Here is a 17297-nt window from a genome sequence, read left to right as displayed (position 1 = left end):
GTAACCTGAGGAAACGCCAGCACCACATATTATTACCTGTAACATCATGTAACCTGAGGAAACGCCAGCGTCACATATTATTACCGGTAACATCATGTAACCTGAGGAAACGCCAGCGCCACATATTATTACCGGTAACAACATGTAACCTGAGGAAACGCCAGCGCCACATATTATTACCGGTAACATCATGTAACCTGAGGAAACGCCAGCGTCACATATTATTACCGGTAACATCATGTAACCTGAGGAAACGCCAGCGCCACATATTATTACCGGTAACATCATGTAACCTGAGGAAACGCCAGCGCCACATATTATTACCTGTAACATCATGTAACCTGAGGAAACGCCAGCGCCACATATTATTACCGGTAACATCATGTAACCTGAGGAAACGCCAGCGTCACATATTATTACCGGTAACATCATGTAACCTGAGGAAACGCCAGCGCCACATATTATTACCGGTAACATCATGTAACCTGAGGAAACGCCAGCGCCACATATTATTACCGGTAACATCATGTAACCTGAGGAAACGCCAGCGCCACATATTATTACCGGTAACATCATGTAACCTGAGGAAACGCCAGCGCCACATATTATTACCTGTAACATCATGTAACCTGAGGAAACGCCAGCGCCACATATTATTACATGAGAGTGAATTCTTATCTCGGGGGTCTGTACGTGGCTTCTCCAGCTCAGCGCTGCTATACACAGGGGACCCCTCCTGTCATCTATACCACAGTCCCTCAGGGGGTGGTGGGAAGAGATTATACCGCTCATCCTGTCAGCGTGCCCCCATAACAAAGGTCCTTCCTATCTATAAGCAGATGGTGAGAGTGCAGCCCCCACCCCACTAATGTGGTGATAAGAAGCTTCTCTCCCTCTGTGCACAGAGATAAGAGACAGTAATAACTCCGGTGTCACAGCTACTGATAGATGGTGCTATACACAGGCAGCAGCCAGGCCTATACCTATATACACTATATACAGAGATCACTGACCACACCAGCTCTTCCTATTCATCAGACCTCCTGCTAGTATCTGCAGACACAGAGGCTGTCATGTCTTATACAGGGATATAAGTGCATTTCTCTACAAAATATACATGTAAACCATATAGTGCACAGTCTATTACACATACTCTGCATCATGCACTAATACATTACAGCAATACATATATACTTTAATACAGTTTATTATAAACCATGTGCAGTGCACTTTTACGCTGTCCTTTTAAAAATGGCGCAATGGCATGAGGGTTAATCCCGTCAATGCCTTGGCAGCCATTTTAATCACGTGTGGTCGTCCTCCGGCCACAAGCGTCTTCTTTCTTTTGCAAATAATTAGTACACAACTTGGACGTATGTTTTGGATCGTTATCTTGTTGGAAACGAAGTTCTGACGCACTAATACGTTGCGGTACAGCTTTTCATCCATTATCTCTTCCATTCTGACTAAATCACCAACTTGGCTGCCGTGAGACTTCCCCCAAACCATCACATTGCCTCCTCCATGCTTATCTGTTGGCGCTACACAGTCTGGGAGAAAGCGCTGACCTGGACGATGACGCACAAGAGCCCGGTGATGCCAGCCAAAAAGTATAAATGTAATTCGTCGGTCCAAAGCCCCCTCTTCTACTGTTCCTCAGTCCAATCCTTACGCTTCTTAGCCCAGCGTACCTTTTTAGCACGTAGAAGTGGTTTTCCTACCGCAACTCTACCACTAAGGCCATATTCCTGCAAGCGCCCGGCCACCGTCCTATCGGACACAGGCTGGAAACGACTTTTCCGCAACTCTCTTCCTATTTCCGGAGCGGTCACGTCTGTTACGCTTGTTAGTAGTCACAATGAAGTTCTCCTCACGACCTGTTGTTGTTTTTGGACGACCAGTTTGTTTCTTATCATTTTGACCGTTTTTTACTTTCGCTCAATAGCCCGACACACGGACCCAACGGATACCTTCAACCAATTGTGGATTTGCCGCAAAGAATAACTTTCTGCCCCCCAAACAATTATATCAGCACGTTTCCACACTTAACTCTCAGGTTAGTATGAGTAGGAGACATTATAGGAAGAACCAGGGTGTACTGTCCACAGTGTATAGGGGATTAGTAGGAGACCATTATATGAAGCACTCGGGTGTACTGTCCACAGTGTATAGGGGATTAGTATGGTACCATTATATGAAGCACTCGGGTATACTGTCCACAGTGTATAGGGGATTAGTATGGTACCATTATATGAAGCACTCGGGGGGTACTGTCCACAGTGTATAGAGGATTAGTAGGAGACCATTATAGGAAACACCAGGGTGTACTGTCCACAGTGTATAGGGGATTAGTAGGAGACATTATATGAAGCACTCGGGGGGTACTATCCACAGTGTATAGGGGATTAGTAGGAGACATTATATGAAGCACTCGGGGGGTACTATCCACAGTGTATAGGGGATTAGTAGGAGACATTATATGAAGCACTCGGGGGGTACTATCCACAGTGTATAGGGGATTAGTAGGAGACCATTATATGAAGCACTCGGGTGTACTGTCCACAGTGTATAGGGGATTAGTATGGTACCATTAAATGAAGCACTCGGGGGGTACTGTCCACAGTGTATAGGGGATTAGTAGGAGACCATTATAGGAAGCACCAGGGTGTACTGTCCACAGTGTATAGGGGATTAGTAGGAGACCATTATAGGAAGCACCAGGGTGTACTGTCCACAGTGTATAGGGGATTAGTAGGAGACCATTATATGAAGCACCAGGGTGTACTGTCCACAGTGTATAGGGGGTTAGTATGGTACCATTAAATGAAGCACTCGGGGTGTACTGTCCACAGTGTATAGGGGATTAGTATGGTACCATTATATGAAGCACTCGGGTGTACTGTCCACAGTGTATAGGGGATTAGTATGGTACCATTATATGAAGCACTCGGGGTGTACTGTCCACAGTGTATAGGGGATTAGTATGGTACCATTATAGGAAGCACCAGGGTGTACTGTCCACAGTGTATAGGGGATTAGTAGGAGACCATTATAGGAAGCACCAGGGTGTACTGTCCACAGTGTATAGGGGATTAGAAGGAAACCATTATATGATCCACCCAGGGGGTAGTTGTCCACAGTGTATAGGGGATTAATTGGTACCATTATATGAAGCACTCGGGTGTACTGTCCACAGTGTATAGGGGATTAGTATGGTACCATTATATGAAGCACTCGGGTGTACTGTCCACAGTGTATAGGGGATTAGAAGGAAACCAGTATAGGAAGCACTCGGGGTGTACTGTCCACAGTGTATAGAGGATTAGTAGGAGACCATTATAGGAAACACCAGGGTGTACTGTCCACAGTGTATAGGGGATTAGTAGGAGACATTATATGAAGCACTCGGGGGGTACTATCCACAGTGTATAGGGGATTAGTAGGAGACCATTATATGAAGCACTAGGGTGTACTGTCCACAGTGTATAGGGGATTAGTATGGTACCATTAAATGAAGCACTCGGGGGGTACTGTCCACAGTGTATAGGGGATTAGTAGGATACCATTATAGGAAGCACCAGGGTGTACTGTCCACAGTGTATAGGGGATTAGTAGGAGACCATTATAGGAAGCACCAGGGTGTACTGTCCACAGTATATAGGGGATTAGTAGGAGACCATTATATGAAGCACTCGGGGTGTACTGTCCACAGTATATAGGGGATTAGAAGGAGACCATTATATGAAGCACTCGGGGTGTACTGTCCACAGTGTATAGGGGATTAGAAGGAAACCATTATATGATCCACCCAGGGGGTAGTTGTCCACAGTAGTCGTCGTAGCTAATCCAGGATGTGGAGGTAAAATCTCTTATGTAAAGCTGAGAAAGGCCACCAGTGTGGAGGAAAGGCGTTGTTGTCCCTGCCCATATTACTGAGCTGGCACTAATAGCAGCGGTAACGCTCCGGCACTATCTGAGGGTTGCTTGGTTTGGGAGAGACGGGAACACTTTGGTGGTGCGGCCAGCGTATTAGACCTGGGCACCTGGTACCAGGAGTGACCATCCCTGAATGTGACCGCAGCTGATTCACCGCATGCATATACCGCCGAGCGTGGAGACACAGTAACCGGGAGCGTCTAGGCGGCAGATATTGGACACACATCACCTCCCCAGCACACTAACACTGCCATGTACAGTACAGCACGAGTCTGCAGGGAATGGACACACATCACCTCCCCAGCACACTAACACTGCCATGTACAGTACAGCACGAGTCTGCAGGGAATGGACACACATCACCTCCCCAGCACACTAACACTGCCATGTACAGTACAGCACGAGTCTGCAGGGAATGGACACCCATCACCTCCCCAGCACACTAACACTGCCATGTACAGTACAGCACGAGTCTGCAGGGAATGGACACCCATCACCTCCCCAGCACACTAACACTGCCATGTACAGTACAGCACGAGTCTGCAGGGAATGGACACCCATCACCTCCCCAGCACACTAACACTGCCATGTACAGTACAGCACGAGTCTGCAGGGAATGGACACCCATCACCTCCCCAGCACACTAACACTGCCATGTACAGTACAGCACGAGTCTGCAGGGAATGGACACACATCACCTCCCCAGCACACTAACACTGCCATGTACAGTACAGCACGAGTCTGCAGGGAATGGACACACATCACCTCCCCAGCACACTAACACTGCCATGTACAGTACAGCACGAGTCTGCAGGGAATGGACACACATCACCTCCCCAGCACACTAACACTGCCATGTACAGTACAGCACGAGTCTGCAGGGAATGGACACACATCACCTCCCCAGCACACTAACACTGCCATGTACAGTACAGCACGAGTCTGCAGGGAATGGACACACATCACCTCCCCAGCACACTAACACTGCCATGTACAGTACAGCACGAGTCTGCAGGGAATGGACACACATCACCTCCCCAGCACACTAACACTGCCATGTACAGTACAGCACGAGTCTGCAGGGAATGGACACACATCACCTCCCCAGCACACTAACACTGCCATGTACAGTACAGCACGAGTCTGCAGGGAATGGACACACATCACTTCCCCAGCACACTAACACTGCCATGTACAGTACAGCACGAGTCTGCAGGGAATGGACACACATCACTTCCCCAGCACACTAACACTGCTATGTATAGTACAGCACGAGTCTGCAGGGAATGGACACACATCACCTCCCCAGCACACTAACACTGCCATGTACAGTACAGCACGAGTCTGCAGGGAATGGACACACATCACCTCCCCAGCACACTAACACTGCCATGTACAGTACAGCACGAGTCTGCAGGGAATGGACACACATCACCTCCCCAGCACACTAACACTGCCATGTACAGTACAGCACGAGTCTGCAGGGAATGGACACACATCACCTCCCCAGCACACTAACACTGCCATGTACAGTACAGCACGAGTCTGCAGGGAATGGACACACATCACCTCCCCAGCACACTAACACTGCCATGTACAGTACAGCACGAGTCTGCAGGGAATGGACACACATCACCTCCCCAGCACACTAACACTGCCATGTACAGTACAGCACGAGTCTGCAGGGAATGGACACACATCACCTCCCCAGCACACTAACACTGCCATGTACAGTACAGCACGAGTCTGCAGGGAATGGACACACATCACTTCCCCAGCACACTAACACTGCTATGTATAGTACAGCACGAGTCTGCAGGGAATGGACACACATCACCTCCCCAGCACACTAACACTGCCATGTACAGTACAGCACGAGTCTGCAGGGAATGGACACACATCACCTCCCCAGCACACTAACACTGCCATGTACAGTACAGCACGAGTCTGCAGGGAATGGACACACATCACTTCCCCAGCACACTAACACTGCCATGTATAGTACAGCACGAGTCTGCAGGGAATGGACACACATCACCTCCCCAGCACACTAACACTGCCATGTACAGTACAGCACGAGTCTGCAGGGAATGGACACACATCACCTCCCCAGCACACTAACACTGCCATGTACAGTACAGCACGAGTCTGCAGGGAATGGACACACATCACCTCCCCAGCACACTAACACTGCCATGTACAGTACAGCACGAGTCTGCAGGGAATGGACACACATCACTTCCCCAGCACACTAACACTGCCATGTACAGTACAGCACGAGTCTGCAGGGAATGGACACACATCACCTCCCCAGCACACTAACACTGCCATGTACAGTACAGCACGAGTCTGCAGGGAATGGACACACATCACCTCCCCAGCACACTAACACTGCCATGTACAGTACAGCACGAGTCTGCAGGGAATGGACACACATCACCTCCCCAGCACACTAACACTGCCATGTACAGTACAGCACGAGTCTGCAGGGAATGGACACACATCACCTCCCCAGCACACTAACACTGCCATGTACAGTACAGCACGAGTCTGCAGGGAATGGACACACATCACCTCCCCAGCACACTAACACTGCCATGTACAGTACAGCACGAGTCTGCAGGGAATGGACACACATCACCTCCCCAGCACACTAACACTGCCATGTACAGTACAGCACGAGTCTGCAGGGAATGGACACACATCACCTCCCCAGCACACTAACACTGCCATGTACAGTACAGCACGAGTCTGCAGGGAATGGACACACATCACCTCCCCAGCACACTAACACTGCCATGTACAGTACAGCACGAGTCTGCAGGGAATGGACACACATCACCTCCCCAGCACACTAACACTGCCATGTACAGTACAGCACGAGTCTGCAGGGAATGGACACACATCACCTCCCCAGCACACTAACACTGCCATGTACAGTACAGCACGAGTCTGCAGGGAATGGACACACATCACCTCCCCAGCACACTAACACTGCCATGTACAGTACAGCACGAGTCTGCAGGGAATGGACACACATCACCTCCCCAGCACACTAACACTGCCATGTACAGTACAGCACGAGTCTGCAGGGAATGGACACACATCACCTCCCCAGCACACTAACACTGCCATGTACAGTACAGCACGAGTCTGCAGGGAATGGACACCCATCACCTCCCCAGCACACTAACACTGCCATGTACAGTACAGCACGAGTCTGCAGGGAATGGACACACATCACCTCCCCAGCACACTAACACTGCCATGTACAGTACAGCACGAGTCTGCAGGGAATGGACACACATCACCTCCCCAGCACACTAACACTGCCATGTACAGTACAGCACGAGTCTGCAGGGAATGGACACCCATCACCTCCCCAGCACACTAACACTGCCATGTACAGTACAGCACGAGTCTGCAGGGAATGGACACACATCACCTCCCCAGCACACTAACACTGCCATGTACAGTACAGCACGAGTCTGCAGGGAATGGACACACATCACCTCCCCAGCACACTAACACTGCCATGTACAGTACAGCACGAGTCTGCAGGGAATGGACACACATCACCTCCCCAGCACACTAACACTGCTATGTACAGTACAGCACGAGTCTGCAGGGAATGGACACACATCACCTCCCCAGCACACTAACACTGCCATGTACAGTACAGCACGAGTCTGCAGGGAATGGACACACATCACTTCCCCAGCACACTAACACTGCCATGTACAGTACAGCACGAGTCTGCAGGGAATGGACACACATCACCTCCCCAGCACACTAACACTGCCATGTACAGTACAGCACGAGTCTGCAGGGAATGGACACACATCACCTCCCCAGCACACTAACACTGCCATGTACAGTACAGCACGAGTCTGCAGGGAATGGACACACATCACCTCCCCAGCACACTAACACTGCCATGTACAGTACAGCACGAGTCTGCAGGGAATGGACACACATCACCTCCCCAGCACACTAACACTGCCATGTACAGTACAGCACGAGTCTGCAGGGAATGGACACACATCACCTCCCCAGCACACTAACACTGCCATGTACAGTACAGCACGAGTCTGCAGGGAATGGACACACATCACCTCCCCAGCACACTAACACTGCCATGTACAGTACAGCACGAGTCTGCAGGGAATGGACACACATCACCTCCCCAGCACACTAACACTGCCATGTACAGTACAGCACGAGTCTGCAGGGAATGGACACACATCACCTCCCCAGCACACTAACACTGCCATGTACAGTACAGCACGAGTCTGCAGGGAATGGACACACATCACTTCCCCAGCACACTAACACTGCCATGTACAGTACAGCACGAGTCTGCAGGGAATGGACACACATCACCTCCCCAGCACACTAACACTGCCATGTACAGTACAGCACGAGTCTGCAGGGAATGGACACACATCACCTCCCCAGCACACTAACACTGCCATGTACAGTACAGCACGAGTCTGCAGGGAATGGACACACATCACCTCCCCAGCACACTAACACTGCCATGTACAGTACAGCACGAGTCTGCAGGGAATGGACACACATCACCTCCCCAGCACACTAACACTGCCATGTACAGTACAGCACGAGTCTGCAGGGAATGGACACACATCACCTCCCCAGCACACTAACACTGCCATGTACAGTACAGCACGAGTCTGCAGGGAATGGCGCCTTTCTCAGCTTTTATAGAATATAATCCCCTGCAGCCATGAATGATGAGAAATCACTGAGGCTCCTGGGTCACAATATAATCTCTGTACAGCTGGGTACACACCTGATACATCACCTGTCACCTGGCCGGGGGTCACCATGCGCCCCCTCTCCGGCAGCAAGTATATGGGCAGTCAACTAAGCGCCTGTGCACGCAGCGCGATGTACAGATATGACACGGCCCAAGCAATAAGACGCCATTCACAGACATTTGCTGGTACACACTGGCCGACGGGCACCCCATATATCGCCCATGTCATTTGTAATACAGACAATCTGCTGACTTGTTAGGGGGTTGGATACTTTTGGAAGACACTGTATGAAAATGACAGTCATGAAGTGGTGATAGAGGGAGCGAGAGCCCTGGGGGGATAGACGGGACCAGACGCAGCTGTGAGAGGCTCACTATAGATAATAGCACATCAGCGGGGATGTTACTGACCATTCAATGTAACAGCTCAAATGCTCCCCAGGGGGAAATCTCCCAGAGACCGGTCTATCCATCAGCTCCGCACTCACAGCCCAGCGCCAGCCCCAGCGCCAGCCATCTATCTCTACTGCCACACACTTCACTGCCCACAGCACAGCCCACAGTAACCCCTCACTGCCCACAGCACAGCCCAGCGCCAGCTATCTATCTCTACTGCCACACACTTCACTGCCCACAGCCCATAGTAACCCCTCACTGCCCACAGCACAGCACACAGTAACCCCTCACTGCCCATACCACAGCCCAGCGCCAGCCCCAGCCATCTATCTCTACTGCCACACACTTCACTGCCCACAGCCCATAGTAACCCCTCACTGCCCACAGCACAGCACACAGTAACCCCTCACTGCCCACATTACAGCCACACAGTAACCCCTCACTGCCCACAGTAACCCCTCACTGCCCACACCACAGCCCAGCCCCAGCCATCTATCTCTACTGCCACACACTTCACTGCCCACAGCACAGCCCACAGTAACCCCTCACTGTCCACACCACAGCCCAGTCACACAGTAACCCCTTACTGCCCACAGCACAGTAACCCCTCACTGCCCACAGCCCAGTCATACAGCCCAGCGCCAGCCATCTATCTCTACTGCCACACACTTCACTGCCCACAGCCCATAGTAACCGCTCACTGCCCACAGTAACCCCTCACTGCCCACAGCACAGCCCAGTCACACAGTAACCCCTCACTGCCCAGTCACACAGTAACCCCTTACTGCCCACACCACAGCCAGGTAACACAGTAACTCCTCACTGCCCACACCACAGCCCAGTCACACAGTAACCCCTCACTGCCCACACCACAGCCCAGTCACACAGTAACCCCTCACTGCCCACACCACAGCCCAGTCACACAGTAACCCCTTACTGCCCACACCACAGCCCAGTCACACAGTAACCCCTCACTGCCCACACCACAGCCCAGTCACACAGTAACCCCTCACTGCCCACACCACAGCCCGGTCACACAGTAACCCCTCACTGCCCACACCACAGCCCAGTCACACAGTAACCCCTCACTGCCCACACCACAGCCCAGTCACACAGTAACCCCTCACTGCCCACACCACAGCCCAGTCACACAGTAACCCCTCACTGCCCACACCACAGCCCAGTCACACAGTAACCCCTCACTGCCCACTCCACAGCCCAGTCACACAGTAACCCCTCACGGCCCACACCCAAGCCCAGTCACACAGTAACCCCTCACTGCCCAGTCACACAGTAACCCCTTACTGCCCACACTGACATGTGGTGCAGTTTCCGCGGATGCTATATGACGTGCCCCTTCACAATAATACCCTTATTCTGGAATATTATACCTTGTCCAAGAGGATCTAACAATCTAATGTCCTAACCACATTAGCCCCAGAAAGTAGGAACGGAGAGGAACCGGTATGAGCAGGTGCTATAGAATAACCCCAGCGCTGCAGCTTGTGTACAGCACAGGGCACACCATCAGTACAACCCTATATTCTCATTCATCCTAATGGGAGCAGAGCAGGTACAGCACAGAGCACACCATCAGTACAATCCTATATTCTCATTCATCCTAATGGGAGCAGAGCAGGTACAGCACAGAGCACACCATCAGTACAATCCTATATTCTCATTCATCCTAATGGGAGCAGAGCAGGTACAGCACAGGGCACACCATCAGCACAATCCTATATTCTCATTCATCCTGATGGGAGCAGAGCAGGTACAGCACAGGGCACACCATCAGTACAATCCTATATTCTCATTCATTCTGATGGGAGCAGAGCAGGTACAGCACAGGGCACACCATCAGTACAATCCTATATTCTCACTCATCCTGATGGGAGCAGAGCAGGTACAGCACAGAGCACACCATCAGCATAATCCTATATTCTCATTCATCCTAATGGGAGCAGAGCAGGTACAGCACAGAGCACACCATCAGTACAATCCTATATTCTCAATCATCCTGATGGGAGCAGAGCAGGTACAGCACAGGCCACACCATCAGTACAATCCTATATTCTCATTCATCCTAATGGGAGCAGAGCAGGTACAGCACAGAGCACACCATCAGTACAATCCTATATTCTCAATCATCCTAATGGGAGCAGAGCAGGTACAGCACAGAGCACACCATCAGTACAATCCTATAATTCTCATTCATCCTATTGGGAGCAGAGCAGGTACAGCACAGGGCACACCATCAGTACAATCTTATATTCTCATTTATCCTAATGGGAGCAGAGCAGGTACAGCACAGAGCACACCATCAGTATAATCCTATATTCTCATTCATCCTAATGGGAGCAGAGCAGGTACAGCACAGGGCACACCATCAGTACAATCCTATATTCTCACTCATCCTGATGGGAGCAGAGCAGGTACAGCACAGAGCACACCATCAGCATAATCCTATATTCTCATTCATCCTAATGGGAGCAGAGCAGGTACAGCACAGAGCACACCATCAGTACAATCCTATATTCTCAATCATACTAATGGGAGCAGAGCAGGTACAGCACAGGCCACACCATCAGTACAATCCTATATTCTCATTCATCCTAATGGGAGCAGAGCAGGTACAGCACAGAGCACACCATCAGTACAATCCTATATTCTCAATCATCCTAATGGGAGCAGAGCAGGTACAGCACAGAGCACACCATCAGTACAATCCTATAATTCTCATTCATCCTATTGGGAGCAGAGCAGGTACAGCACAGGGCACACCATCAGTACAATCTTATATTCTCATTTATCCTAATGGGAGCAGAGCAGGTACAGCACAGAGCACACCATCAGTATAATCCTATATTCTCATTCATCCTAATGGGAGCAGAGCAGGTACAGCACAGGGCACACCATCAGTACAATCCTATATTCTCATTCATCCTGATGGGAGCAGAGCAGGTACAGCACAGGGCACACCATCAGTACAATCCTATATTCTCATTCATCCTAATGGGAGCAGAGCAGGTACAGCACAGGGCACACCATCAGTACAATCCTATATTCTCATTCATCCTAATGGGAGCAGAGCAGGTACAGCACAGGGCACACCATCAGTACAATCCTATATTCTCATTCATCCTAATGGGAGCAGAGCAGGTAAAGCACAGGGCACACCATCAGTATAATCCTATATTCTCATTCATACTAATGGGAGCAGAGCAGGTACAGCACAGGGCACACCATCAGTATAATCCTATATTCTCATTCATACTAATGGGAGCAGAGCAGGTACAGCACAGGGCACACCATCAGTATAATCCTATATTCTCATTCATACTAATGGGAGCAGAGCAGGTACAGCACAGGGCACACCATCATCACAATCCTATATTCTCATTCATCCTAATGGGAGCAGAGCAGGTACAGCACAGGGCACACCATCAGCACAATCCTATATTCTCATTCATCCTAATGGGAGCAGAGCAGGTACAGCACAGGGCACACCATCAGCACAATCCTATATTCTCATTCATCCTAATGGGAGCAGAGCAGGTACAGCATAGAGCACACCATCAGTACAATCCTATATTCTCATTCATCCTAATGGGAGCAGAGCAGGTACAGCACAGGGCACACCATCAGTACAATCCTATATTCTCATTCATCCTGATGGGAGCAGAGCAGGTACAGCACAGGGCACACCATCAGTACAATCCTATATTCTCATTCATCCTAATGGGAGCAGAGCAGGTACAGCACAGAGCACACCATCAGTACAATCCTATATTCTCATTCATCCTGATGGGAGCAGAGCAGGTACAGCACAGGGCACACCATCAGTACAATCCTATATTCTCATTCATCCTAATGGGAGCAGAGCAGGTACAGCACAGGGCACACCATCAGCACGATCCTATATTCTCATTCATCCTAATGGGAGCAGAGCAGGTACAGCACAGAGCACACCATCAGCACAATCCTATATTCTCATTCATCCTGATGGGAGCAGAGCAGGTACAGCACAGGGCACACCATCAGTACAATCCTATATTCTCATTCATCCTGATGGGAGCAGAGCAGGTACAGCACAGGGCACACCATCAGTACAATCCTATATTCTCATTCATCCTGATGGGAGCAGAGCAGGTACAGCACAGGGCACACCATCAGTACAATCCTATATTCTCATTCATCCTAATGGGAGCAGAGCAGGTACAGCACAGGGCACACCATCAGCATAATCCTATATTCTCACTCATCCTGATGGGAGCAGAGCAGGTACAGCACAGGGCACACCATCAGCATAATCCTACATTCTCATTCATCCTAATGGGAGCAGAGCAGGTACAGCACAGGGCACACCATCAGAATAATCCTACATTCTCATTCATCCTAATGGGAGCAGAGCAGGTACAGCACAGGGCACACCATCAGTACAATCCTATATTCTCATTCATCCTGATGGGAGCAGAGCAGGTACAGCACAGGGCACACCATCAGTACAATCCTATATTCTCATTCATCCTCATGGGAGCAGAGCAGGTACAGCACAGAGCACACCATCAGTACAATCCTATATTCTCATTCATCCTAATGGGAGCAGAGCAGGTACAGCACAGGGCACACCATCAGTACAATCCTATATTCTCATTCATCCTGATGGGAGCAGAGCAGGTACAGCACAGGGCACACCATCAGTACAATCCTATATTCTCATTCATCCTGATGGGAGCAGAGCAGGTACAGCACAGGGCACACCATCAGCACAATCCTATATTCTCATTCATCCTAATGGGAGCAGAGCAGGTACAGCACAGGACACACCATCAGTACAATCCTATATTCTCATTCATCCTAATGGGAGCAGAGCAGGTACAGCATAGAGCACACCATCAGTACAATCCTATATTCTCATTCATCCTAATGGGAGCAGAGCAGGTACAGCACAGGACACACCATCAGTACAATCCTATATTCTCATTCATCCTAATGGGAGCAGAGCAGGTACAGCACAGGGCACACCATCAGTACAATCCTATATTCTCATTCATCCTGATGGGAGCAGAGCAGGTACAGCATAGAGCACACCATCAGTACAATCCTATATTCTCATTCATCCTAATGGGAGCAGAGCAGGTACAGCACAGGACACACCATCAGTACAATCCTATATTCTCATTCATCCTAATGGGAGCAGAGCAGGTACAGCATAGAGCACACCATCAGTACAATCCTATATTCTCATTCATCCTAATGGGAGCACAGCAGGTACAGCACAGGGCATTGCGCACGTGAATAATGGCCGCCACTCTCTCTCTAGGCCTAATGCACATCTGGAGGAGTCTGCACTAATGTACTGGGATGTGGATGAAAGCACAGAGAGCCGGCCCCTGGGGGCCCCCTAATGGAGTATTATACTCAGTGACAGCTGCAGCAGGGATTAGGGATGGACATGGTGGCTGCACCCGCTGGAATAGGAACTATGGAGGCAGTATAGAGAGTGAGGTCTGTAATGTACAGAGTGCCGGGGGGAAGCGCTCATATCGGGCAGCGATGGCGTCATACACAATGTGCAGTGGTCGGACGCAGGACCCGGCTCTGAGTATTATAGAGGCCATTAGCTCTCCCCTGACCACACAGACGCAGTACAGAGAGAGCACAATGTCCTGAGTAATGTGGGAGCAGGAGAGCTCTCTGGCTGGGGGCTCAGTCTGTAGTACAGCCGGTTCTCAGGGACACTTACAGGACCATGACCCGTGTGCACTGTCCTTTCTGCCACCTGGTATCTCCGACCTAACTCTGCAACTATAATAGGCCGGATCCCCTGCCTCACCGAAGCTGGATCTATAATAGGCCGGATCCCCTGCCTCACCGGAGCTGCAGCTATAATAGGCCGGATCCCCTGCCTCACCGGAGCTGCAGCTATAATAGGCCGGATCCCCTGCCTCACCGAAGCTGCAGCTATAATAGGCCGGATCCCCTGCCTCACCGAAGCTACAACTATAATAGGCCGGATCCCCGCCTCCCCGAAGCTACAGCTATAATAGGCCGGATCCCCTGCCTCACCGAAGCTACAGCTATAATAGGCCGGATCCCCTGCCTCACCGAAGCTACAGCTATAATAGGCCGGATCCCCTGCCTCACCGGAGCTGGAGCTATAATAGGCCGGATCCCCTGCCTCACCGGAGCTGGAGCTATAATAGGCCGGATCCCCTGCCTCACCGGAGCTGGAGCTATAATAGGCTGGATCCCCTGCCTCAGCAGTGCTACCTCACAATTGTAAAAGTGAAGATGGTCCAGGTGCTTCCTACCTTTTACCTGTGATTTTCGGTGTGAGTAAAGAGAATCTGGATGAGGAAGACTGTAGATTTCAACATGGCCGCTAGAGAACGCAGCTGCCAGAAGACCAAGTCTCGCCATCTCTGTGGTCTGGGGGAGGAGAAACATCCAAAAACGCATCAGTTTATGGGGTCACTAAGGTCACATCTCCCCATCTCTCCGTCTGACCAGTAACCAGCTTATGATCCTGAGAGACAGCTATATGTAACATCTCTTTACCTTCCTGGGAGTACCGGGAAGTTCCCATCCTCCACTAGGACAGAATTTCAGGTCCCATATGCAGCCTTCATCCATTGCCAGCCCGTAGGAAAGCGATGTCCCAGACGATCTACAGAAGACAAAGAAAAAGTCAGATTTATAGTGATATCTCCTATGAGAAAGGATAACCTGCACAAACACTACTACTACTACAATACTACTACACTACTACTGCTACTACTACTACACTACTACAATACTACTACTACTACTACTGCTACAACTACTACTACTACTACAATACTACTACAACTACAATACTACTGCTACAACTACAATACTACTACTACTACTACTACAATACTACTACAACTACACTACTACAACTACTGCTACACTACTACTACTACAACTACAATACTACTGCTACAACTACAACTACAATACTACTACAACTACACTACTACAACTACAACTACTACACTACTACTGCTACACTACTACTACAACTACAATACTACAACTACAATACTACTGCTACAACTACAACTACAATACTACTACTGCTACAACTACACTACTACAACTACACTACTACAACTACAATACTACAACTACAATACTACTACTGCTACAACTACAACAATACTACTACAACTACAACTACAACTACAACTACAATACTACAATACTACAATACTACAACTACAATACTACTACTGCTACAACTACACTACTACAATACTACAACTACAATACTACAACTACAATACTACTACAACTACACTACTACAATACTACAACTACAATACTACAACTACAATACTACTACAACTACACTACTACAATACTACAACTACACTACTACTACTGCTACAACTACTACTACTGCTACTACTGCTACAACTACAATACTACTAAAACTACACTACTACAATACTACAATACTACTACAACTACACTACTACAATACTACAATACTACTACTACTGCTACTACTGCACTACTACTACAATACTACTACTACTACTGCTACAACTACTACTACAATACTACTACTACACTACTACTACTGCTACTACTACACTACTACTACAATACTACTACTACTACAACTACTACTACACTACTACAATACTACTACTACTACACTACTACAATACTACTACTACACTACTACTGCTACTACTACTACACTACTACAATACTACTACTACAACTACACTACTACAAGACTACTACACTACTACAAGACTACTACACTACTACAAGACTACAATACTGCTACAACTACAATACTACTACTACAACTACAATACTACAACTACTACACTACTACAATACTACTACTACTACTGCTACTACTACAATACTACTACAACTACTACTACACTACTACACTACTACAATACTACTACTACAACTACACTACTACTGCTACTACTACTACACTACTACAATACTACTACTGCTACAACTACACTACTACAACTGCTACACTACTACTACTACTACAATACTACACTACTACTACACTACTACTACTGCTACACTACTACTACTACACTACTACAACTACTACAACTACTGCTACACTACTACTACACTACTACTACTACAACTACAATACTACTGCTACAACTAC

The 17297-nt window shown here is 49.0% G+C and overlaps 1 protein-coding gene across 1 annotated transcript in view; it reads right to left on the bottom strand.

The window, feature by feature from the left end:
• Positions 1 to 17297, bottom strand: part of LOC148436086 (general transcription factor 3C polypeptide 2-like) — a gene marked incomplete at its 3' end in the record, with an annotated part of 85897 nt that overhangs the window by 27614 nt on the left and 40986 nt on the right. The window contains exons 9-10 of the mRNA XM_088465354.1: positions 15674 to 15782; positions 15427 to 15544 (exon numbers count right to left, since the gene is read on the bottom strand). Coding sequence (XP_088321480.1) covers positions 15427 to 15544; positions 15674 to 15782 — 227 coding nt within the window. The remainder of the gene's footprint in view (positions 1 to 15426; positions 15545 to 15673; positions 15783 to 17297) is intronic.

This window comes from Taudactylus pleione, unplaced genomic scaffold (assembly GCF_031769625.1).
Source record: "Taudactylus pleione unplaced genomic scaffold, aTauple2 ptg001966l, whole genome shotgun sequence".
Lineage (NCBI taxonomy): Eukaryota > Metazoa > Chordata > Amphibia > Anura > Myobatrachidae > Taudactylus > Taudactylus pleione.
The sequence above is the reverse complement of the archived record's forward strand: the minus strand, read 5'-3'. Positions and strand labels throughout refer to the sequence as shown.